Raw genomic sequence first — 26,277 nt, forward strand, 5'->3', positions numbered from 1 at the left:
AACAGTAATGGTCTGTCCCAGGTCTGTGGTGAAGAGCCCCCCAGTGTGATGTGTAATGATAGTACCAGTATATTAACAGTAATGGTGTGTCCCAGGTCTGTGGTGAAGACCCCCCCAGTGTGATGTGTAATGATAGTACCAGTATATTAACAGTAATGGTCTGTCCCAGGTCTGTGGTGAAGAGCCCCCCAGTGTGATGTGTAATGATAGTACCAGTATATTAACAGTAATGGTCTGTCCCAGGTCTGTGGTGAAGAGCCCCCCAGTGTGATGTGTAATGATAGTACCAGTATATTAACAGTAATGGTCTGTCCCAGGTCTGTGGTGAAGAGCCCCCCAGTGTGATGTGTAATGATAGTACCAGTATATTAACAGTAATGGTCTGTCCCAGGTCTGTGGTGAAGAGCCCCCCAGTGTGATGTGTAATGATAGTACCAGTATATTAACAGTAATGGTCTGTCCCAGGTCTGTGGTGAAGAGCCCCCCCAGTGTGATGTGTAATGATAGTACCAGTATATTAACAGTAATGGTGTGTCCCAGGTCTGTGGTGAAGACCCCCCCAGTGTGATGTGTAATGATAGTACCAGTATATTAACAGTAATGGTCTGTCCCAGGTCGAGGAGACGTCCAGCCTCAGCTGAACAGTGCCATGCAGGATGTCAGTGATAAATACCTGCTGCTGGAGGAGACAGAGAAACAGGCCGTCAGGAAGGCCCTCGTCGAGGAGAGGAGCAGGTTATGCACCTTCGTCTCCATGCTACGACCTGTCGTGGTGAGTCATAACATAACACACACACTAACACACAACACAGAGGTCAGAGGTCAGGCTAAGGCCGTGGTGGTGAGTCCGTTGGCACTACACACACCACCAACACAAACACAGAAACCGAAACAGAGCCGTAGGCCCTCACCATGGGAGATGCTGTTCCTCATTAACACCCAGAGGAAATGTTCCTCATTAACACGCAGAGGAAATGTTCCTCATTAACACCCAGAGGAAATGTTCCTCATTAACACGCAGAGGAAATGTCCCTCATTAGCACCCAGAGGAAATGTTCCTCATTAACACCCAGAGGAAATGTCCCTCATTAGCAACCAGAGGAAATGTTCCTCATTAACACCCAGAGGAAATGTTCCTCATTAACACCCAGAGGAAATGTTCCTCATTAACACCCAGAGGAAATGTTCCTCATTCACACCCAGAGGAAATGTTCCTCATTAACACCCAGAGGAAATGTTCCTCATTAACACCCAGAGGAAATGTTCCTCATTAACACCCAGAGGAAATGTACCTCATTAACACCCAGAGGAAATGTTCCTCATTAACACCCAGAGGAAATTTTCCTCATTAACACCCAGAGGAAATGTTCCTCATTAACACCCAGAGGAAATGTTCCTCATTAACACCCAAAGGAAATGTTCCTCATTAACACCCAGAGGAAATGTTCCTCGTTGACACCCAGAGGAAATGTTCCTCATTGACACCCAGAGGAAATGTTCCATAAGAAGCACATTGCTGACGTTTCAGTTGAAGATGTTGTTGTTGTGTGATCAGTATAAGTAGGACTGAGGACATCTCCGTGCTCAATGACATCACCTGGATAAATACAAGATCAATAAACACATTGTGATCCTTCCAGGATGAGGAGATCTCCATGCTAGGAGAGGTCACCCACCTCCAGACCATATCTGACGACCTCAAGATGCTGACCATGGACCCTCACAAGCTGCCCCCCGCTAGCGAACAGGTACCGTATCCCTAACCCTGACCCTAACCCTGACCCTGACCCTAACCCTGACCCTGACCGTATCCCTAACCCTGACCCTGACCGTATCCCTGACCCTGACCCTGACCGTATCCCTGACCCTGACCCTGACCGTATCCCTGACTCTGACCCTGACCGTATCCCTGACCCTGACCTTAACCCTGACCCTAACCTTAACCCTGACCCTGACCCTGACCGTATCCCTGACCCTAACCCTGACCCTAACCCTAACCTTAACCCTGACCTTAACCCTGACCCTGACCCTGACCGTATCCCTAACCCTGACCCTGACCGTATCCCTAACCCTGACCCTGACCCTGACCGTATCCCTAACCCTGACCCTAACCCTGACCGTATCCCTGACCCTGACCCTGACCGTATCCCTGACCCTGACCGTATCCCTAACCCCAACCCTGACCCTGAACCTAACCCTGACCCTAACCCTGACCCTGACCCTAACCCTGACCCTAACCCTAACCCTGACCCTGACCCTGACCGTATCCCTAACCCTGACCCTAACCCTGACCGTATCCCTGACCCTGACCGTATCCCTAACCCTAACCCTGACCCTGACCGTATCCCTAACCCTGACCCTAACCCTGACCCTGACCGTATCCCTAACCCTGACTGTATCCCTAACCCTGACCCTGACCGTATCCCTAACCCTGACCCTAACCCTGACCCTGACCGTATCCCTAACCCTGACCCTGACCCTGACCGTATCCCTAACCCTGACCCTAACCCTGACCCTGACCGTATCCCTAACCCTGACCCTGACCGTATCCCTAACCCTGACCGTATCCCTAACCCTGACCCTGACCGTATCCCTAACCCTGACCCTAACCCTGACCCTGACCGTATCCCTAACCCTGACCCTGACCGTATCCCTAACACTGACTGTATCCCTAACCCTGACCCTGACCCTGACCGTATCCCTAACCCTGACCCTAACCGTATCCCTGACCCTGACCGTATCCCTGACCCTGACCGTATCCCTAACCCTGACTGTATCCCTAACCCTGACCCTGACCCTGACCGTATCCCTAACCCTGACCCTGACCGTATCCCTGACCCTGACCGTATCCCTAACCCTGACCCTAACCCTGACCCTGACCGTATCCCTAACCCTGACTGTATCCCTAACCCTGACTGTATCCCTAACCCTGACCCTGACCGTATCCCTGATTCCTCAGACTACAGGGTTCCATTTCATATCTGACCCATATGTTTCCTCCTCAGACTGCAGGGTTCCATTTCATATCTGACCCATATGTTTCCTCCTCAGACTGCAGGGTTCCATTTCATATCTGACCCATATGTTTCCTCCTCAGACTACAGGGTTCCATTTCATATCTGACCCATATGTTTCCTCCTCAGACTGCAGGGTTCCATTTCATATCTGACCCATATGTTTCCTCCTCAGACTGCAGGGTTCCATTTCATATCTGACCCATATGTTTCCTCCTCAGACTGCAGGGTTCCATTTCATATCTGACCCATATGTTTCCTCCTCAGACTGCAGGGTTCCATTTCATATCTGACCCATATGTTTCCTCCTCAGACTGCAGGGTTCCATTTCATATCTGACCCATATGTTTCCTCCTCAGACTGCAGGGTTCCATTTCATATCTGACCCATATGTTTCCTCCTCAGACTGCAGGGTTCCATTTCATATCTGACCCATTTGTTTCCTCCTGAGACACTGATCTGTCATTGTTGTTCTGTCCTGTCAGGTGATTCTGGATCTGAAGGGCTCTGACTATAACTGGTCCTATCAGACTCCTCCCTCCTCCCCCAGCACCACTAGATCCAGGAAGTCCAGTATGTGCAGGTAGGTGTCCTAGGACCAGAACCGCAGCTTGTCACCTTTATCTACGCTGGGGGGGTGCCTGTTCAGAACCTTCAGATGGAAATGGGTCATCTCTAGTAGTCCCAGTATGTAGTGGTGTCTTGGACCAGAAACAGATCACATCCTGAATGTTTCACCTTAGCTGAACTGAAAAAACAACCCGAGACCCATATTCACACAGAGTCTCAGAGACAGAATGCTGATCTAGGATCCGTTTTGCCTAAACTTTACATTTTGAATAAGATGATATAGACAGTGGGGACCTGATCCTACTCTTAGATGCCCTGATGAAGACAAGCCCTGCCCCCCAGTGGTGGGTAGAGGAAGAGGAACTGCATCCTTTAGGGCAGTAATACAACATCCCAATCTCTTCACCTACTTGTTTCCTGGGGGAATTGAAAATAGTTCATTCATTTCACTCAGACTTGTAAATATATCATAGCGTGTGTTATGAATGTATACATTTCAATACAAATGTAATTGTAATTTCACACCAGCCTTCCATCTGTTTCAGTAGAATATGACCCATAATAACCCTCTCCACCTTGTGTCCTTTCATACATGGTTGTTGTTGTCGTCACACTGGTTTGGTTTGTAAAACACTTTGTGCCGTGATGCCTGCCTTGTTTTCATCTTGTGATGCATTTGAGTTGGTTGACATTTTTTTTAATTCAACTTGTAGGATCCACAGATCCTAGTTAAAATGTCACTGTTGATGGTCGGTCAATGGACCCAACGATAAAGGCACATGTCTGTATCGCCACCACAGTCCAACTCGCTTGTAGTTGCACTGAGCATGATAGACGTTGATATATTTATATTGTGGTAACGTTTATTATGATTTCATGCCTGACTGTTTTAATATTTTAATTTGATTGGTTTGTTCACAGTCACTGCCTGCTGCATTGGTTTGGAGTGTTAACCCATTCACTGTCTGTCTGTCTGTCTGTCTGTCTGTCTGTCTGTCTGTCTGTCTGTCTGTCTGTCTGTCTGTCTGTCTGTCTGTCTGTCTGTCTGTCTGTCTCTCTACCTGTCTGTCTCTCCACCTGTCTGTCTCCACCTGTCTGTCTGTCTCTCCACCCATCTCACCCTAACAGCAGTCTGAACAGCGTAAACAGTAGTGACTCTCGCTCCAGCGGCACATCCCACTCTCACTCCCCCTCCTCCTCCTCCTCCTCCTCCCACTACGGCTACCGTAGCTCCACCCTGCCCCAGCAGGCCGCGGCACGACTGTCCTCCATGTCCTCCCACGACTCAGGATTCATCTCCCAGCCAGACACCTACATCTCCAAGTCACCATCACCCATGCCCCAGGAGACACTACCGCAGGTAAGACTACACTACACTACACTACCAAGTGGTAAGACCCTACTATCTGTACACTGAACTCTATACCCTGAGATTAAACCTCCATACCTTCTGAAAGTGAATGGACAGTTTAGTTTAAGGCAGTGTCCTGTCCCAGGCTAACTGTATAGGTCAATAATAAATATATTATGATCGATGGGTCCTCAAGTGACTTTTGACCTCCTTATACATCATATATGAGAGATACTAGCCATCCCAGGTTGCTAGGATACCCTGCTCCTGAGGAGAGGGGCTGGGGGGAGGGCAGTAACTGGGCTGGCTGTTTTACAGACCACTCCTGTCACTACCTCAGCTGAACTACCAGAGTCCTGGGTAGGCAGATTATTCATCCGTCTGCTCAGCTGAACACATATTGAACACACATCCACTTCTATTTACTCAGTCAGCTACAGATAAAGTTTCCATCTGAGCCTCTCTGAGTTCCTCTCTGACTTCCTCTTTGACTTCCTCTCTGACTTCCTCTCTGACTTCCTCTCTGACTTCCTCTCTGACTTCCTCTCTGACTTCTTCTCTGAGTTCCTCTCTGACTTCTTCTCTGACTTCCTCTCTGACTTCCTCTCTGACTTCTTCTCTGACTTCCTCTCTGACTTCCTCTCTGACTTCTTCTCTGACTTCCTCTCTGACTTCCTCTCTGACTTCCTCTCTGAGTTCCTCTCTGACTTCCTCTCTGACTTCCTCTCTGAGTTCTTCTCTGACTTCCTCTCTGAGTTCCTCTCTGACTTCCTCTCTGAGTTCTTCTCTGACTTCCTCTCTGACTTCCTCTCTGAGTTCTTCTCTGACTTCCTCTCTGAGTTCCTCTCTGAGTTCCTCTCTGACTTCCTCTCTGACTTCCTCTCTGACTTCCTCTCTGAGTTCTTCTCTGACTTCCTCTCTGAGTTCCTCTCTGACTTCCTCTCTGAGTTCTTCTCTGACTTCCTCTCTGAGTTCCTCTCTGAGTTCTTCTCTGACTTCCTCTCTGAGTTCCTCTCTGACTTCCTCTCTGAGTTCTTCTCTGACTTCCTCTCTGACTTCCTCTCTGACTTCCTCTCTGAGTTCTTCTCTGACTTCCTCTCTGAGTTTCTCTCTGACTTCCTCTCTGAGTTCTTCTCTGACTTCCTCTCTGAGTTCCTCTCTGACTTCCTCTCTGAGTTCCTCTCTGAGTTCTTCTCTGACTTCCTCTCTGACTTCCTCTCTGACTTCTTCTCTGACTTCCTCTCTGACTTCCTCTCTGACTTCCTCTCTGAGTTCCTCTCTGACTTCCTCTCTGACTTCCTCTCTGAGTTCTTCTCTGACTTCCTCTCTGAGTTCCTCTCTGACTTCCTCTCTGAGTTCTTCTCTGACTTCCTCTCTGACTTCCTCTCTGAGTTCTTCTCTGACTTCCTCTCTGAGTTCCTCTCTGACTTCCTCTCTGAGTTCCTCTCTGACTTCCTCTCTGACTTCCTCTCTGACTTCCTCTCTGAGTTCTTCTCTGACTTCCTCTCTGAGTTCCTCTCTGACTTCCTCTCTGAGTTCTTCTCTGACTTCCTCTCTGAGTTCCTCTCTGAGTTCTTCTCTGACTTCCTCTCTGAGTTCCTCTCTGACTTCCTCTCTGAGTTCTTCTCTGACTTCCTCTCTGACTTCCTCTCTGACTTCCTCTCTGAGTTCTTCTCTGACTTCCTCTCTGAGTTTCTCTCTGACTTCCTCTCTGAGTTCTTCTCTGACTTCCTCTCTGAGTTCCTCTCTGACTTCCTCTCTGAGTTCCTCTCTGAGTTCTTCTCTGACTTCCTCTCTGACTTCCTCTCTGACTTCCTCTCTGACTTCCTCTCTGACTTCCTCTCTGACTTCCTCTCTGTTTGGTAACAGTACATAAGCCTTGATCAAACTCTTCTCCTACTAGTTGAAGAGTCATCTGTCTGGGTGTGGATACGCTTTCTAGATGATTGAGGATATTATACTGCTATTATAGTAGTCATTAAACCTCCTGATATTATGGTCAGGGGAGAGGTTGGTCCAGGGGGAGGCAGGTAGCCTAGTGGTTAGAGTGATGGGCCAGTAACCGAAAGGTTGCTAGATCGAATCCCCGAGCTGACAAGGTAAAAATCTGTCGTTCTGCCCCTGAACAAGGCAGTTAACCCATTGTTCCCCGGTAGGCTGTCATTGTAAATAAGAATTTGTTCTTAACTGACTTACCTAGTTAAATAAAGGTAAAATAAAAAGTGGTTTTCAGAGGGTCTAATTAACCCTTAACCCCTCAATTTAGCTTCTCACCCACCCTGCTTTGGGACAACCTTGAATAGAGGGATGGGCTTGGGACTCAGTTCTAGTTGAGGTTCATCACAAGGCCAACTTCCACTTTCTCTGTTAGGTGACTGTCAGTCTAGAGTAGAGTAGAGTTCCTCCTTCCTCTGTTAGGTGACTGTCAGTCTAGAGTAGAGTTCCTTCCTCTGTTAGGTCACTGTCAGTCTAGAGTAGAGTTCCTTCCTCTGTTAGGTGACTGTCAGTCTAGAGTAGAGTTCCTTCCTCTGTTAGGTGACTGTCAGTCTAGAGTATAGTTCCTTCCTCTGTTAGGTGACTGTCAGTCTAGAGTAGAGTTCCTTCCTCTGTTAGGTGACTGTCAGTCTAGAGTAGAGTTCCTTCCTCTGTTAGGTGACTGTCAGTCTAGAGTAGAGTTCCTTCCTCTGTTAGGTGACTGTCAGTCTAGAGTAGAGTTCCTTCCTCTGTTAGGTGACTGTCAGTCTAGAGTAGAGTTCCTTCCTCTGTTAGGTGACTGTCAGTCTAGAGTAGAGTTCCTCCTTCCTCTGTTAGGTGACTGTCAGTCTAGAGTAGAGTTCCTTCCTCTGTTAAGTGACTGTCAGTCTAGAGTAGAGTTCCTTCCTCTGTTAGGTGACTGTCAGTCTAGAGTAGAGTTCCTTCCTCTGTTAGGTGACTGTCAGTCTAGAGTAGAGTTCCTCCTTCCTCTGTTAGGTGACTGTCAGTCTAGAGTAGAGTTCCTCCTTCCTCTGTTAGGTGACTGTCAGTCTAGAGTAGAGTTCCTTCCTCTGTTAAGTGACTGTCAGTCTAGAGTAGAGTTCCTTCCTCTGTTAGGTGACTGTCAGTCTAGAGTAGAGTTCCTTCCTCTGTTAGGTGACTGTCAGTCTAGAGTAGAGTTCCTCCTTCCTCTGTTAGGTGACTGTCAGTCTAGAGTAGAGTTCCTTCCTCTGTTAAGTGACTGTCAGTCTAGAGTAGAGTTCCTTCCTCTGTTAGGTGACTGTCAGTCTAGAGTAGAGTTCCTTCCTCTGTTAGGTGACTGTCAGTCTAGAGTAGAGTTCCTTCCTCTGTTAGGTGACTGTCAGTCTAGAGTAGAGTTCCTCCTTCCTCTGTTAGGTGACTGTCAGTCTAGAGTATAGTTCCTTCCTCTGTTAGGTGACTGTCAGTCTAGAGTAGAGTTCCTTCCTCTGTTAGGTGACTGTCAGTCTAGAGTAGAGTTCCTTCCTCTGTTAGGTGACTGTCAGTCTAGAGTAGAGTTCCTCCTTCCTCTGTTAGGTGACTGTCAGTCTAGAGTAGAGTTCCTTCCTCTGTTAGGTGACTGTCAGTCTAGAGTAGAGTTCCTTCCTCTGTTAGGTGACTGTCAGTCTAGAGTAGAGTTCCTTCCTCTGTTAGGTGACTGTCAGTCTAGAGTAGAGTTCCTTCCTCTGTTAGATGACTGTCAGTCTAGAGTAGAGTTCCTTCCTCTGTTAGGTGACTGTCAGTCTAGAGTAGAGTTCCTTCCTCTGTTAGGTGACTGTCAGTCTAGAGTAGAGTTCCTTCCTCTGTTAGGTGACTGTCAGTCTAGAGTAGAGTTCCTCCTTCCTCTGTTAGGTGACTGTCAGTCTAGAGTAGAGTTCCTTCCTCTGTTAGGTGACTGTCAGTCTAGAGTAGAGTTCCTCCTTCCTCTGTTAGGTGACTGTCAGTCTAGAGTAGAGTTCCTTCCTCTGTTAGGTGACTGTCAGTCTAGAGTAGAGTTCCTTCCTCTGTTAGGTGACTGTCAGTCTAGAGTAGAGTTCCTTCCTCTGTTAGGTGACTGTCAGTCTAGAGTATAGTTCCTTCCTCTGTTAGGTGACTGTACTGAATAAGGTCTCAGAGTGACGACCACTAATGCTACCGCACCACAACTCCATTGAAAACCACCAGGACAATACTACTACTGGGCTTTCTGTGGCTAGCTTTAAACTCTTTAACCATGATGTTTAGTACCAGACTGTCTATCTGCTTCTCCCTGTGCTGTCCACAAGGACAGTTAATGCTAAATGATTCTATCCTCTGACTCACCTCTCTGCTTTGTTTCACTTCAGCTAATTTCACCCTGAATCTCAGTGCTAACTTTACTGCTGGCAGCCTTTGAACTATTGTTTTTAAAGGTGCTGCTGCAGCTCACTGACTGATTGATGCCTTCTAACGTCTTCCTGCTGTTCTCTCTTTATGTGATGGCTACGCTACACGTCTTCCTCTCCTTTATGTGTTCTATTCCTGTGTGACTGTCTGTGACTGTGTGTGACTGTGTGTGACTGTGTGTGACTGTCTGTGACTGTGTGTGACTGTGTTTGACTGTGTGTGACTGTGTTTGACTGTCTGTGACTGTGTGTGACTATGTATGACTGTGTGTGACTGTCTGTGACTGTGTGTGACTGTGTGTGACTGTCTGTGACTGTGTGTGACTGTCTGTGACTGTGTGTGACTGTCTGTGACTGTGTGTGACTGTGTTTGACTGTGTATGACTGTGTTTGACTGTCTGTGACTGTGTGTGACTATGTATGACTGTGTGTGACTGTGTTTGACTGTGTGTGACTGTGTTTGACTGTCTGTGACTGTGTGTGACTGTGTATGACTGTGTGTGACTGTGTGTGACTGTCTGTGACTGTGTGTGACTGTCTGTGACTGTGTGTGACTGTGTGTGACTGTGTGTGACTGTGTGTGACTGTCTGTGACTGTGTGTGACTGTGTGTGACTGTGTGTGACTGTCTGTGACTGTGTGTGACTGTCTGTGACTGTGTGTGACTGTGTGTGACTGTGTGTATGTTCATATCCGGTCATCTTTTAACCCTCCACTGAACTCAAACTCCTCTCTTTTTTTTTACACCAAAACTCTCTGCTCCCGTCTTGTGCGTCTTGTGCTCGTCCTCTTTCGTGTCTGTGTGTGTCTGCCTCCACCCAACCTGCTGCTCCTCCAGCCTTGCTCCAGCTCTGGCTCGTCTGAGGCCTCTGAGACCTGCCAGTCAGTCAGTGAGTGCAGCTCTCCCACCTCTGGAGGGCCTCTGGCTGCAGTTGACAAGGTGAAATACTGACTCCATCCCTCCTTTGAGAGGAAGCACCCCCTGCCCTCCCATGATAGATACCCTACCCTTCGTCCCCTTGCTGTAGCCCTTAGTCTAGAGTCTCCTCACCGGAACCATAGTGTCCACCCTCTCTACATCCCTCTACCCACCCAGGTGTTCCACCCTCTCTACATCCCTCTGTTCCACCCTCTCTACATCCCTCTACCCACCCAGGTGTTCCACCCTCTCCACATCCCTCTGTTCCGCCCTCTCCACAACCCTCTACCTACCCAGGTGTTCCACCCTCTCCACATCCCTCTACCTACCCAGGTGTTCCACCCTCTCCACATCCCTCTACCTACCCAGGTGTTCCACCCTCTCCACATCCCTCTACCCACCCAGGTGTTCCACCCTCTCCACATCCCTCTACCTACCCAGGTGTTCCACCCTCTCCACATCCCTCTACCCACCCAGGTGTTCCACCCTCTCCACATCCCTCTGTTCCACCCTCTCCACATCCCTCTACCCACCCAGGTGTTCCACCCTCTCCACATCCCTCTACCCACCCAGGTGTTCCACCCTCTCCACATCCCTCTACCCACCCAGGTGTTCCACCCTCTCCACATCCCTCTACCCACCCAGGTGTTCCACCCTCTCTACATCCCTCTACCCACCCAGGTGTTCCACCCTCTCTACATCCCTCTACCTACACATTTAACTACACATAGAAACAGACTAACTAGAAAGAACATAGAAATAGACTAACATAGAGCAGTGACCAAAAAACCCGGAAATAATAAATCAAACACCCTACTACATAAACCATCACCCCGAAACACATAAACAAAATACCCCCTGCCACGTCCTGACCAAACTACAATAGCAAATAATCTTATTACTGGTCAGGACGTGACACAATCAGGATTCATTTTCTTACTTTACTCCTTTGTTTATTTGTTCTTCAGAAATGTTGAGTTACTTGTATTTCATTCATCAACTTTTATCTTGTGTTTCTGATTGTGTTGATTTATTATCCTGACCCTATTGTGTTGGTTTATTATCCTGACCCTATTGTGTTGGTTTATTATCCTGACCCTATTGTGTTGGTTTATTATCCTGACCCTATTGTGTTGGTTTTATCCTGACCCTATTGTGTTGGTTTATTATCTGACCCTATTGTGTTGGTTATTATCCTGACCCTATTGTGTTGGTTTATTATCCTGACCCTATTGTGTTGGTTTATTATCCTGACCCTATTGTGTTGGTTTATTATCCTGACCCTATTGTGTTGGTTTATTATCCTGACCCTGTTGTATTGGTTTATTATCCTGACCCTATTGTGTTGGTTTATTATCCTGACCCTATTGTGTTGGTTTATTATCCTGACCCTATTGTGTTGGTTTATTATCCTGACCCTATTGTGTTGGTTTATTATCCTGACCCTATTGTGTTGGTTTATTATCCTGACCCTGTTGTGTTGGTTTATTATCCTGACCCTATTGTGTTGGTTTATTATCCTGACCCTATTGTGTTGGTTTATTATCCTGACCCTATTGTGTTGGTTTATTATCCTGACCCTGTTGTATTGGTTTATTATCCTGACCCTATTGTGTTGGTTTATTATCCTGACCCTATTGTGTTGGTTTATTATCCTGACCCTATTGTGTTGATTTATTATCCTGACCCTATTGTATTGGTTTATTATCCCTATTGTGTTGGTTTATTATCCTGACCCTATTGTGTTGGTTTATTATCCTGACCCTATTGTTTTGGTTTATTATCCTGACCCTATTGTATTGGTTCATTATCCTGACCCTATTGTATTGGTTTATTATCCTGACCCTATTGTTTTGGTTTATTATCCTGACCCTATTGTATTGGTTTATTATCCTGACCCTATTGTATTGGTTTATTATCCCTATTGTGTTGGTTTATTATCCCTATTGTGTTGGTTTATTATCCTGACCCTATTGTGTTGGTTTATTATCCTGACCCTATTGTGTTGGTTTATTATCCTGACCCTATTGTGTTGGTTTATTATCCTGACCCTATTGTGTTGGTTTATTATCCTGACCCTATTGTATTGGTTTATTATCCTGACCCTATTGTGTTGGTTTATTATCCTGACCCTATTGTGTTGGTTTTTATCATTTGACCAATTTCTCCAATTTTGTGTTTTCATGTTTGTTTGTTTGTTTGTTTGTTTGTTTGTGTCATTCCGTTCCCCTGCTCATGCTCAGTTGTTTAACGGGTATGACCACTACGGGGATCACCATCATTCAGACTCTTCATACCTGACGGGAGGGGGCTCAGGCCAGGGGGGGTCCTACCTGACGGGAGGGGGCTCAGGCCTGGTGGGTTCCTACCCCCTCTTCCCTCCCTCCTCCCATTCCTCCTCCATCACCTCCTCCTCCTGTCCGTCCCAGTCGTGGTCCAGGCCGGGCTCGGCCCTGCTACCTGACTACCCTCATTACTGCACCCTGGGGCCTAACATGGTCCCCACCTCTAAAGTCCCCAGTTGGAAGGTTGGTTGTTGGTTCAGTCCTCCTCATCATCATGTCCTAAAACATCAACATCTGTCATTACGTAGGACCCTCTGGATTATTAGGACGTTATTATTATGTTACAGTCAGATTGATAAATGACTGTTGGATGACTGTAGGACTATATACTACATCGCCTTCTACACCTTTCATTGGTAGATTTCAGATGTGTTCCTGGAGAAGATGTATTTGAAGATCGTGATAATAGTTCAGAATCCCCAGCTGACAGGATCTTCAGAGGCCCATGATTAAAGAACATAGCTAGGGATACCAAGCTCTGTGTGGAGGAGGTGAACTCAGCTATGTTTCTGTATCCTGTAGGACTGGGTAGAGGAGGTGAACTCAGCTATGTTTCTGTATCCTGTAGGACTGGGTAGAGGAGGTGAACTCAGCTATGTTTCTGTATCCTGTAGGACTGGGCTAAGCCAGGACCCTATGACCAGCCCATGGTGAACACCCTTAGAAGGAGGAAGGACAAGGATCCTGTACCAGCAGATACTAGCTATGTCCCACTACCACTACCTGCTGGAGTCATCCCAACACCAGGGGGCAGGAGTCTACCACCTCCTGCTGGAGTCATCCCAGCCCCAGGGGGCAGGAGTCTACTACTATCTGCTGGAGTCATCCCAGCACCAGGGGGCAGGAGTCTACCATTACCTCCACCACCCAAGGTCAGCTGGACACATGCTTTAACTTCTCAGGGCTGCCTGGGACGCTACCGTCCCACCCACGGTTCACACTATTCAACAGCCAGTGAAATATCTGGGCGCCAAATTCAAAACAACAAAATGTCATAATTCAAAGTTCTCAAACATACGACTATTTTACACCATTTTAAAGATACACTTCTCCTTGATGTAACCACGTTGTCCGATTTCAAAAAGGCTTTACGGCGAAAGCATAAAGTTAGATTATGTTAGGACAGTGAAAACACAAGAAAAACCACACAGCCATTTTCCAAGCAGGAGAGAGGTCACAAAAATTCAGCTAAAATTATGCACTAACCTTTGACGATCTTCATCAGATGACACTCCTAGGACTCAATGTTAGACAATACATGTATGTTTTGTTCGATAAAGTTCATATTTATATCCAAAAACAGCATTTTACATTGGCGCGTGATGTTCAGAAAATATTTTGCCTCCAATACTGCCGGTGAATCAGCACAACAATTTACAAAAATACTCATCATAAACGTTGATAAAATATTAAACTGTTATTCAAAGAATTATAGATGAACATCTCCTTTATGCAACCGCTGTGACAGATTTCAAGAAAGCTTCACGAGGAAAGCACACTTTGCAATAATCTGAGTACAAGACATCAAGCAATACAGATACCCGCCATTTTGGAGTCATCTGAAATCATAAATAGCATTAGAAATATTCACTTACCTTTGATGATCTTCATCAGAAGGCACTTCCAGGAATCCCAGGTCCACAATAAATGTTGCTTTGTTCGATAAAGTCCATAATTTATGTCCAAATACCTCCTTGTTGTTTGCGCGTTCAGTAAGCTACTCCAAATGTAGGAAGCGCGGCCAAAATGTCACGACGAAAAGTCAAAAAAAGTTAGATTTACGTTCGTTCAAACATGTTGTATAGCATCAATCTTTAGGGCCTTTTTAACTTAGAACTTCAATAATATTCCAACCGGACGATTCCAATGTCTTGAAAAACGTTATGGAACACAGCTAACTCTCACGTGAATGTGCGCCAATGAAGCCATGTCCTTTCCTGAGTCAACAACTTCCAACTTCCTTTGTTCGCTCCCTGTTCACCATAGAAGCCTCAAACAACTTTCTAAAGACTGTTGACATCTAGTGGAAGCCTTAGGAAGTGCAAAATGAACCCTAAGTCACTGTGTGTTAGATAGACAATGACTTAAAAAGACTACATGCATCAGATTTTCCACTTCCTGGTTGGATTTTTCTCAGGTTTTTGCCTGCCATATGAGTTCTGTTATACTCACAGACATCATTCAAACAGTTTTAGAAACTTCAGAGTGTTTTCTATCCAAATCTACTAATAATATGCATATTCTAGTGTCTGGGCCAGAGTAGTAACTAGTTTAATTTGGGTACGTTTTTCATCCGGCCGTGAAAATACTGCCCCCTAGCCCAGACAGGTTAATCTATATTTTATACAAATGTCTGAAGCAAGTCACACAATTTTTCTTGAAATGTCTAGTTTGACTGTGTGTGTGTGGTGTGTGGTGTGTGGTGTGTGTGGTGTGTGTGTGTGTGTGTGTGTGTGTGTGTGTGTGTGTGTGTGTGTGTGTGTGTGTGTGTGTGTGTGTGTGTGTGTGTGTGTGTGTGTGAGTGTGTGTGTGTGCATCTGTCCATTGTGTGATTCAATGTCTGTGATATATTTAGGTAATAAGGCACCTTGGGGGTTTGTGGTATATGGCCACTATACCACAGCTAAGCTCTGTTCTTATGCACGACGCAACGCGGAGTGCCTGGACACAGCCCTTAGCCGTGGTATATTGGCCATACACCACAAACCCTAGAGGTGCCTTATTGCTGTTATAAACTGGTTATCAACGTAATTAGAGCAGGAAAAACAAATGTTTTGTCGTACCAATGGTATACGATCTCATATACCACGGCTGTCAGCCAGTCAGCATTCAGGGTTCAAACCAACCAGTTTATAATTAAGAAATAAGGCCCGAGGAGGTGGCCAATATACCACGGCTGTCAGCCAATCAGCATTCAGGGTTCAAACCAACCCGTTTATAATTAAGAAATAAGGCCCGAGGAGGTGGCCAATATACCACGGCTGTCAGCCAATCAGCATTCAGGGTTCAAACCAACCCGTTTATAATTAAGAAATAAGGCCCGAGGAGGTGGCCAATATACCACGGCTGTCAGCCAATCAGCATTCAGGGTTCAAACCAACCCGTTTATAATTAAGAAATAAGGCCCGAGGAGGTGGCCAATATACCACGGCAAAGGGCTGTTCTTAGGCACGATGATTATAAACTGGTTACCAACGTCATTAGAGCAGTAAAACTAACATACCCGTGGTATACAGCCAATCAGAATTCAGGGCTCAAACCACCCAGTTTATATTGATTGTTTTATCTTCATGCTGCACAAAGAAGGATTACGTTTTCTAACCGTGTGTGTGTGTGTGTGTGTGTGTGTGTGTGTGTGTGTGTGTGTGTGTGTGTGTGTGTGTGTGTGTGTGTGTGTGTGTGTGTGTGTTTGTGTGTGTTTGTGTGGTGTGTGTGTGGTGTGTGTGTGTGTGTGTGTGTGTGTGGGGTGTGTGTGTGTGTGTGTTCAGGTGTGTGAGATGGAGGCCCATGAGGAGCTGGCCCTGGCCCTGTCCAGAGGTCTACAGCTGGACTCACAGACACAGCGTTCCAGTAGGGACTCTCTACACTGTTCTAGTGGCTACAGTACCCAGAGTACCACCCCATGCTGTTCAGAGGACACCATACCCTCACAAGGTTAACACACATACACACACACTGAGAAAATATGCAAAGGCATGCATGACTTGTAGCGCCATATCCTTCTGTGTAAATATGTCAGGTAAGTGTCTGGTAAAAATAGGATAAAGGTACACTAAATGACCAAAAGTATGTGGACATCTGCTCGTTGATCAATCTCTTTCCAAAATCATGGGCAATAATATGGAGTTCCCCCTCCCCCCTTGCTGCTATAACAGCCTCCAGTCTTCCGGGAAGGCATTCCACTAGATGTTGGAACATTGCTGTGGGGACTTGTTTCCATTCAGCCACAAGAACATTAGTGAGGTCGGGCACTGATGTTGGGCGATTAGGCCTGGCTCGCAGTCGACGTGGCAATTCATCCCAAAGGTGTTCGATGGGGTTGAGGTCAGGGCTCTGTGCAGGCCAGTCAAGTTCTTCCACACCAATCTTGACAAGCCATTTCTGTATGGACCTCGCTTTGTGCACAGGGGCATTGTCCTGCTGAAACAGGAAAGGCCCTTCCCCAAACTGTTGCCACAATGTTGGAAGCACAGAATTGTCTAGAATGTCATTGTATGCTGAAGAGTTAAGATTTCCCGTCACTGGAACTAAGGGGCCTAGCCCGAACCATGAAAAACAACCACAGAACATTATTCCTCCTCCACCAAACTTTACAGTTGGCATTATGCATTTGGGCAGGTAGCGTTCTCCTGGCATCCGCCAAACCCAGATTCATCCGTCAGACTGCCAGAGAATGTGTTTCCACTGCTCCAAAGTCCGATGGCGGTGAGCTTTACACCACTCCAGCCGACGCTTGGCATTGCGCATGGTGATCTTAGGCTTGTGTGCGGCTGCTCGGCCATAGAAACTAATTTCATGAAGCTCACGACGAACAGTTATTGTACTGACGTTGCTTCCAGAGGCAGTTTGGAACTCAATAGGGAGTGTTGCAACTGAGGATAGACGATTTTTACGCGCTTCAGCACTCGGGGGTCCCATTCTTTGAGGTTATGTGGCCTACCACTTCGCGACTGAGCCGTTGTTGCTCCTAGATGTTTCCACATCAGAATAACAGCACTTACAGTTGACCGGGGGCAGCTCTAGAAGGGCAGAAATTTGATGAACTGACTTGTTGGAAAGGTAGCATCCTATGACAGTGCCACATTGAAAGTCACTGAGCTCTTCAGTAAGGCCATTCTACTGCCAATGGTTGTCTATGGACTGTGTGCTCGATTTTATACACCTATCAGCAAATAATTTGTTCTTAACTGACTTGCCTAATTAAATAAAGGTTAAATAAAATTTAAATAAAAAGATATGTAATATAGATATGTAATATAGGGATGTAATATAGATATGTAATATAGATATGTAATATAGGGATGTAATGTAGATATGTAATATAAGGATGTAATGTAGATATGTAATATAGATATGTAATATAGATATGTAATGTAGATATGTAATATAAGGATGTAATTTAGATATGTAATATAGATATGTAATATAGATATGTAATATAGATATGTAATATAGGGATGTAATATAGATATGTAATGTAGATATGTAATATAGGGATGTAATATAGATATGTAATATAGGTATGTAAAATAGATATGTAATATAGGGATGTAATATAGATATGTAATATAGATATGTAATATAGGGATGTAATATAGATATGTAATATAGGGATGTAATATAGATATGTAATATAGGGATGTAATATAGATATGTAATATAGATATGTAATATAGGGATGTAATATAGATATGTAATATAGGGATGTAATATAGATATGTAATATAGATATGTAATATAGGGATGTAATATTGGGATGTAATATAGACATTTATACCATGGTGTTGTTGAATACCTGTTTCTGATTGGCTTGAAGGGCATTCTAGAGGGCATTATTTCCCTATAAAGCACGGTATATTTACACGGTAAAATTCCATGGCTTTAGTTCATTCTTACATGTTCTATGTTTGAGCTGCTTTTAAAGCAAAAGTCCAATTAAAAAAAATATTGCCTTTGTTGATATTGGATTTTCATAATGGCGAGCTAGGACTGATGGTTTGGTTAGATAAACTAGCAAGTCTGTTTGTCTGGTTACCACGGCAACTATTGTCGCTATCTAGTAAACTTGCTAGCTACTTCAGTGGATGTTGAACATATTTCTAGGGGCAAATGTGTTAAAGTATAGCCATGGTATTAAAGGAATATTCAACTAGGGGCTCTATGCGTTCTATGGAAAATAATGCAACTCCGTTCCAGATAGCAACAAAAAGTACCCCCCGCTTGTTATTTCCCGCTGTCACTACGCCCAAGGATATAAATACCTACCGCCAGCGGGCAGGCAGAGTTTACTGCTCAGGAAGTGATCTGCTTCTCTGGCGGGGTAGCCTCCAATCAGAGGACAGCTATAAGCCCTAGTGCCACCTTTCAGCTAACCACAGCCATGCACAGGCTGCAAGCTGTTTTTGTTGTGATCTATAAACCTTAACCTACATTTTTTGGTGATTTAAATTTGATTTATTTGCCAATTTCAAAACAAAACAACCACACACGAGGACGTAATGCATTAAAAATAATTGAGGATGACACACCTAACAATTGACAGTTTATAACCTACATTTTTTTCATCTGTTTTATACACTAGGCTATATTTTCTAGGCAATACCAACTGTTCCGGTTGCTTTGTTATTTTAACCTTTATTTAACTGGGCAAGTCAGTTAAACTTATTTACAATGACGGCCTACCGGGGAACAGAGGGTTAACTGCCTTGTTCAGGGGCAGAGCGACAGATTTTTACCTTGTCAGCTCGGGGATTCAATCCCAACGCTCTAACCACTAGGCTACCTGCCGCTCCTTGTTAAAGAGATGCCACTCCCTATACCGCTTCACATACTGTTGGTCACTGCCATTAAGGGGGAAATTGTCTGTGGTCATCAAGCCAATTCTAGTCTATTGTATTGAGGCCATTAATACATAGCCTACATTCCAATGTAAATGTCATTTCATGGCCTGTTTATTTCTTTCAAATCGACGCCACAGTGGCGGCAGCGTAGCCTAGTGGTCAGAGCGTTGGACTAGTAATCAGAAAGGTTGCAAGTTCAAATCCCCGAGCTGACAAGGTACAAATCTGTCGTTCTACCCCTGAACAAGGCAACACTGTTCCTAGGCCGTCATTGAAAATAAGAATTTGTTCTTAACCGACTTGCCTGGTTAAATAAAAGTCAATGTTGCAATGTGAATATCTTGCATTGCTAAACTTTAGGAATCTATAGCCATTTTGAACTGTGACCACAGATAGTGGAGGGAAAACTCTACCCTCTTTTCAGCCTCCTTTGCCAAGTAATGTTATCTGCATTAGCTATACATAGGCTGCTACAGTCTGATTTCTACTCTTCTACAACCGTATGCAATACGTACAGTAGGTGGCGCCACCTCTTAAATCCTCACAGAAGAAGCCGGAAGTCCAATGTCATCAACAGGAAGTTAGTAATCATCCTCCCTCCATCGTGGTAGTAGCTATAGAATCTGCAAGCTTGTGATGTTCTTTTTGTTTTTGATAGTCCAAGGTAAATATTTAATTTAATTACATTTTTCTTTATTTTTGTATCACTTTTTCTCCCCAATTTCGTCGTATCCAAATGGTAGTTACAGTCTTGTCCCATCGCTGCAACTCCCGTATGGACTCGGGAGAGGCGAAGGTTGAGAGCCGTGTGTCCTCCGAAACACAACCCAACCAAGCCGCACTGCTTCTTGACCCAATGCCCACTTAACCCGGAAGCCAGCCGCACCAATGTGTCGGAGGAAACACCGTACACCTGGCGACCGTGTCAGTGTGCACTGTGCCCGGCCCGCCACAGGAGTCGCTAGAGCGACTAGGACTTCCCTGCCGGCCAAACCTTCCCCTAACCTGGACGACACTGGGCCAATTGTGCGCCGCCCCATGGGTCTCCCGGTCACGGCCCGGCTGCAACAGAGCCTGGACTCGAACCAGGATCAGCTAGCACTGTGATGCAGAGCCTTAGACCACTGCACAACTCGGGAGGCCCATAAAATTACATTTTTTATGAAAAAAACATCTTATTCAATATTTTTAAGGTAGACTTATTGTTTTATTGTGCTGTTTTGTTTTATTTTTGTTTTTGTCTTAATTAGTTTGGACTCCAGGAAGAGTAGCTGCTGCCTTGGCAGGAACTAATGGGGATCCATAATAAACCCCAGGAAGAGTAGCTGCTGTCTTGGCAGGAACTAATGAGGATCCATAATAAACCCCAGGAAGAGTAGCTGCTGCCTTGGCAGGAACTAATGAGGATCCATAATAAACCCCAGGAAGAGTAGCTGCTGCCTTGGCAGGAACTAATGAGGATCCATAATAAACCCCAGGAAGAGTAGCTGCTGCCTTGGCAGGAACTAATGAGGATCCATAATAAACCCCAGGAAGAGTAGCTGCTGCCTTGGCAGGAACTAATGAGGATCCATAATAAACCCCAGGAAGAGTAGCTGCTGTCTTGGCAGGACCTAATGGGGATCCATAATAAACCCCAGGAAGAGTAGCTGCTGCCTTGGCAGGAACTAATGGGGATCCATAATAAACCCCAGGAAGAGCAGCTGCTGCCTTGGCAGGAACTAATGGGGATCCATAATAAACCCCAGGAAGAGTAGCTGCTGCCTTGACAGAAACTAATGAGGATCCATAATAAACCCCAGGAAGAGTAGCTGCTGCCTTGGCAGGAACTAATGGGGATCCATAATAAACCCCAGGAAGAGTAGCTGCTGTCTTGGCAGGAACTAATGGGGATCCATAATAAACCCCAGGAAGAGTAGCTGCTGCCTTGACAGGAACTAATGGGGATCCATAATAAACCCCAGGAAGAGTAGCTGATACCTTGACAGGAACTAATGGGGATCCTTAATAAACCCCAGGAAGAGTAGCTGCTGCCTTGACAGGAACTAATGGGGATCCATAATAAACCCCAGGAAGAGTAGCTGCTGCCTTGGCAGGAACTAATGGGGATCCATAATAAACCCCAGGAAGAGCAGCTGCTGCCTTGGCAGGAACTAATGGGGATCCATAATAAACCCCAGGAAGAGTAGCTGCTGCCTTGACAGAAACTAATGAGGATCCATAATAAACCCCAGGAAGAGTAGCTGCTGCCTTGGCAGGAACTAATGGGGATCCATAATAAACCCCAGGAAGAGTAGCTGCTGTCTTGGCAGGAACTAATGGGGATCCATAATAAACCCCAGGAAGAGTAGCTGCTGCCTTGACAGGAACTAATGGGGATCCATAATAAACCCCAGGAAGAGTAGCTGATACCTTGACAGGAACTAATGGGGATCCTTAATAAACCCCAGGAAGAGTAGCTGCTGCCTTGACAGGAACTAATGGGGATCCATAATAAACCCCAGGAAGAGTAGCTGCTGCCTTGGCAGGAACTAATGAGGATCCTTAATAAACCCCAGGAAGAGTAGCTGCTGCCTTGGCAGGAACTAATGAGGATCCATAATAAACCCCAGGAAGAGTAGCTGCTGTCTTGACAGGAACTAATGGGGATCCATAATAAATAAATACAAAATAATAGTAAATAATGTCCTAACATGCCTCTCTCTCCCTCTCTGTTTATTCCAGTGTCAGACTACGACTATTTCTCCATGGGAGGGGACCAGGAGGTTGACCAGCAGGAGTTTGACAAATCATCCACCATCCCCCGTAACAGTGACATCAGCCAGTCCTACCGTAGGATGTTCCAGTCCAAGAGACCAGCGTCCACCGCCGGCCTACCTTCTACAGCTGGCTCCGTCATCATGACCCCTGGGGTCGCCACCATCCGCCGCACGCCCTCCACCAAGCCCTCGGCCCGCCGTGGGACCACCGGCCCCATCCCCATCCGAACCCCCGTCATCCCAGTCAAGATCCCCACCGTGCCTGGCCTAGTTGGGGGAGGATTCCCTGGGGGGCTGGGGGTTCCTGGAGGACCAGGAGTAGGGGTGGAGGAACCAGAGGAGGCCCAGAGCCCTGAGTCTCCAGCCCAGGGAGAGGAGGGGGAGCTGGGTGTACTTCCCCTGGCATTCTGGAGTGGTCAAGCAACCACCAACCCTCCCCTGGCCCCTCACCAGCCTGGGGTCCAGTGTCAGGGCGAGGGGGGGTCCCTGGAGGATGGTCAGGGGGGAAACATGCTGCTGGTTATCCAGAGAGGTGTCAAGCTGAAGAGGACCAATACCAACGACCGCTCAGCACCGCGCATCGTATAAGAGGAGAGCCACCGTGGCACCATGCAGCATCAGAGGAGGGTATCCTGCCTAGCTGTACCTAGCTAGCCTACCGCCTGCCCATTGACAGGACAAACAGGACAGAACTCATGTCCACTGTGCTAAGGGGGTCTCCTGCATACTACTTACCGTCCACCTGCCTCACTGACAGACAGGACAGAACAGAACTCAACTCATGTCCATTCCAAGTGATGCTGTGTGTGGTGACAGACAGAGCTCTACACGTCGTCTCAGACGGTGCAGAAGGTGCTCTCTTGTTGGACAGACAGTGGAGCAGCACAGAGTTGTGTTAATTATGTTCTCTTTTAGTTCTGAATATGGAAATAATTATGCATGGTATTTGTATCTTTGTTGCTTCCTGGGGCCCTGTTCTGTTGACTCTAGTCCTCCCACCCCCGTTCCTCCCCTCCTCAGTTCTGTTGACTCTAGTCCTCCCACCCCCGTTCCTCCCCTCCTCAGTTCTGTTGACTCTAGTCCTCCCACCCCCGTTCCTCCCCTCCTCAGTTCTGTTGACTCTAGTCCTCCCATCCCCGTTCCTCCCCTCCTCAGTTCTGTTGACTCTAGTCCTCTCACCCCCGTTCCTCCCCTCCTCAGTTCTGTTGACTCTAGTCCTCCCACCCCCGTTCCTCCCCTCCTCAGTTCTGTTGACTCTAGTCCTCCCACCCCCGTTCCTCCCCTCCTCAGTTCTGTTGACTCTAGTCCTCCCACCCCCGTTCCTCCCCTCCTCAGTTCTGTTGACTCTAGTCCTCCCACCCCCGTTCCTCCCCCCAGTTCTGTTGACTCTAGTCCTCCCACCCCCGTTCCTCCCCCCAGTTCTGTTGACTCTAGTCCTCCCACCCCCGTTCCTCCCCCCAGTTCTGTTGACTCTAGTCCTCCCACCCCCGTTCCTCCCCTCCTCAGTTCCAAGGTGCCAAATTATTTGAAGCTATTGAAAGGACTGTTTTAGATTCATTGTGAAGATTGTGGCGTCTTAGTGACACAACTATCAGGGGCACCAAGCTGTTTGGTATGTAAACCCATTTCATATTTCAATGTCATATTTTCAGATCTACTGTACACAATAGCTGTTGTAGCAGGGTTTATGTTCTGCTCAGTGTTTCAACTGTTTTTAATAGCATGTGTTTAGCCAGTTAATCAATCATCTCTTGGTAACAACTTACTTTTACATTATACTGTACATTTCCACAATTCAGATGTGTGTCATGATGGAAGTGATAAAAGTGTCATTATTCACCAGTACAGACAATAACACTGTATAACAAAGGGACCTTTATGATGGGGGGGGTGAATGGTGTACACGGTCGGAATGGTTTTGACTACAACACAAATAAAGGTCGCGTTTCATTATGTCATGTTATTATTATAATGTTATTATTATTAGGTTTGTGATTTTGTGTTTTCTGTCCTTGACATTACTGATCAGAGACGCGTGATTAAAGCCTTACCTCTGTAAAAGTTACTCTGCTTATTCCTCCGACCACGAAGAAGAAGCAGAAGGCATAACTATCTTACAATAGGCTCACAGTGTAAAGCATTTAATATCAAGTATCCATATGCAGTGTCCTCCCTCGTGATAATTCATTGTAAATCAACAACTTTTAAATCCCTGCTTGAAGTGGATTTCAGTTGAAGCGCTGAGCCGTAGCAGCAGATGGAGACCTAGGGTGCATCCCAAATGGCATCCTCTTCCCCATATAGTGCACTAAACAAATCAATATGTAATCAAGTGTAAATACTGTATTGACAAGACAGAGCAGACCAGGAACACATTTCTATTCATTTATTCCCTCTTCAGCTCTTTATTTCTCTATTTGTGTACTCGCTGTACTCAGAACAGACCCGGTTCTGTCGCTGTACTCAGAACAGACCCGGTTCTGTCGCTGTACTCAGAACAGACCCGGTTCTGTCGCTGTACTCGGAACAGACCAGGTTCTGTCGCTGTACTCAGAACAGACCCGGTTCTGTCGCTGTACTCGGAACAGATCCGGTTCTGTCGCTGTACTCGGAACAGACCCGGTTCTGTCGCTGTACTCGGAACAGACCCGGTTCTGTCGCTGTACTCGGAACAGATCCGGTTCTGTCGCTGTACTCGGAACAGACCCGGTTCTGTCGCTGTACTCGGAACAGACCCGGTTCTGTCGCTGTACTCGGAACAGACCAGGTTCTGTCGCTGTACTCGGAACAGATCCGGTTCTGTCGCTGTACTCGGAACAGACCCGGTTCTGTCGCTGTACTCGGAACAGATCCGGTTCTGTCGCTGTACTCGGAACAGATCCGGTTCTGTCGCTGTACTCGGAACAGACCCGGTTCTGTCGCTGTACTCGGAACAGACCCGGTTCTGTCGCTGTACTCAGAACAGACCTCTACTATACTGGTTTCTCTGTTCCACTACTATACTGGTTTCTCTGTTCCTCTACTATACTGGTTTCTCTGTTCCACTACTATACTGGTTTCTCTGTTCCACTACTATACTGGTTTCTCTGTTCCACTACTATACTGGTTTCTCTGTTCCACTACTCTACTGGTTTCTCTGTTCCACTACTATACTGGTTTCTCTGTTCCTCTACTATACTGGTTTCTCTGTTCCACTACTATACTGGTTTCTCTGTTCCACTACTATACTGGTTTCTCTGTTCCACTACTATACTGGTTTCTCTGTTCCTCTACTGGTTTCTCTGTTCCTCTACTATACTGGTTTCTCTGTTCCACTACTATACTGGTTTCTCTGTTCCACTACTATACTGGTTTCTCTGTTCCTCTACTATACTGGTTTCTCTGTTCCACTACTATACTGGTATCTCTGTTCCTCTACTATACTGGTTTCTCTGTTCCACTACTATACTGGTTTCTCTGTTCCTCTACTGGTTTCTCTGTTCCTCTACTATACTGGTTTCTCTGTTCCACTACTATACTGGTTTCTCTGTTCCTCTACTGGTTTCTCTGTTCCTCTACTATACTGGTTTCTCTGTTCCACTACTATACTGGTATCTCTGTTCCACTACAATACTGGTTTCTCTGTTCCACTACTATACTGGTTTCTCTGTTCCACTACTATACTGGTTTCTCTGTTCCTCTACTATACTGGTTTCTCTGTTCCACTACTATACTGGTTTCTCTGTTCCACTACTATACTGGTATCTCTGTTCCACTACTATACTGGTTTCTCTGTTCCACTACAATACTGGTTTCTCTATTCCACTACTATACTGGTTTCTCTGTTCCACTACTATACTGGTTTCTCTGTTCCTCTACTATACTGGTTTCTCTGTTCCACTACTATACTGGTTTCTCTGTTCCACTGCTATACTGGTATCTCTGTTCCACTACTATACTGGTTTCTCTGTTCCACTAATATACTGGTTTCTCTGTTCCACTACTATACTGGTTTCTCTGTTCCACTACTATACTGGTTTCTCTGTTCCACTACTATACTGGTTTCTCTGTTCCACTACTATACTGGTTTCTCTGTTCCACTACTATACTGGTTTCTCTGTTCCACTACAATACTGGTTTCTCTATTCCACTACTATACTGGTTTCTCTGTTCCACTACTATACTGGTTTCTCTGTTCCTCTACTATACTGGTTTCTCTGTTCCACTATACTGGTTTCTCTGTTCCACTACTATACTGGTTTCTCTGTTCCACTACTATACTGGTTTCTCTGTTCCACTACTATACTGGTTTCTCTGTTCCACTACTCTACTGGTTTCTCTGTTCCACTACTATACTGGTTTCTCTGTTCCACTACTATACTGGTATCTCTGTTCCACTAATATACTGGTTTCTCTGTTCCACTAC

The 26,277-nt window shown here is 46.0% G+C and overlaps 1 protein-coding gene and 1 long non-coding RNA gene across 2 annotated transcripts in view; both read left to right on the forward strand.

Moving 5' to 3' along the window:
• Positions 1-23,936, forward strand: part of LOC115190911 (protein MTSS 1) — a gene marked incomplete at its 5' end in the record, with an annotated part of 45,661 nt that extends 21,725 nt beyond the window's left edge. The window contains 9 exons of the mRNA XM_029748948.1: positions 615-772; positions 1,641-1,748; positions 3,500-3,597; positions 4,713-4,944; positions 10,128-10,229; positions 12,452-12,736; positions 13,168-13,425; positions 16,042-16,207; positions 21,838-23,936. Of these exons, the coding sequence (XP_029604808.1) occupies positions 615-772; positions 1,641-1,748; positions 3,500-3,597; positions 4,713-4,944; positions 10,128-10,229; positions 12,452-12,736; positions 13,168-13,425; positions 16,042-16,207; positions 21,838-22,460 (2,030 nt within the window). The remainder of the gene's footprint in view (positions 1-614; positions 773-1,640; positions 1,749-3,499; positions 3,598-4,712; positions 4,945-10,127; positions 10,230-12,451; positions 12,737-13,167; positions 13,426-16,041; positions 16,208-21,837) is intronic.
• On the forward strand, positions 10,460-10,947 carry LOC115190922 (uncharacterized). Its single transcript, XR_003877476.1, has 2 exons — positions 10,460-10,613; positions 10,746-10,947. It is a non-coding gene; the product is annotated as an uncharacterized LOC115190922 (long non-coding RNA).
• Positions 23,937-26,277: the final 2,341 nt, after the last annotated feature.

The sequence above is a fragment of the Salmo trutta genome, unplaced genomic scaffold (genome assembly GCF_901001165.1).
Source record: "Salmo trutta unplaced genomic scaffold, fSalTru1.1, whole genome shotgun sequence".
Taxonomy (NCBI): Eukaryota; Metazoa; Chordata; class Actinopteri; order Salmoniformes; family Salmonidae; genus Salmo; species Salmo trutta.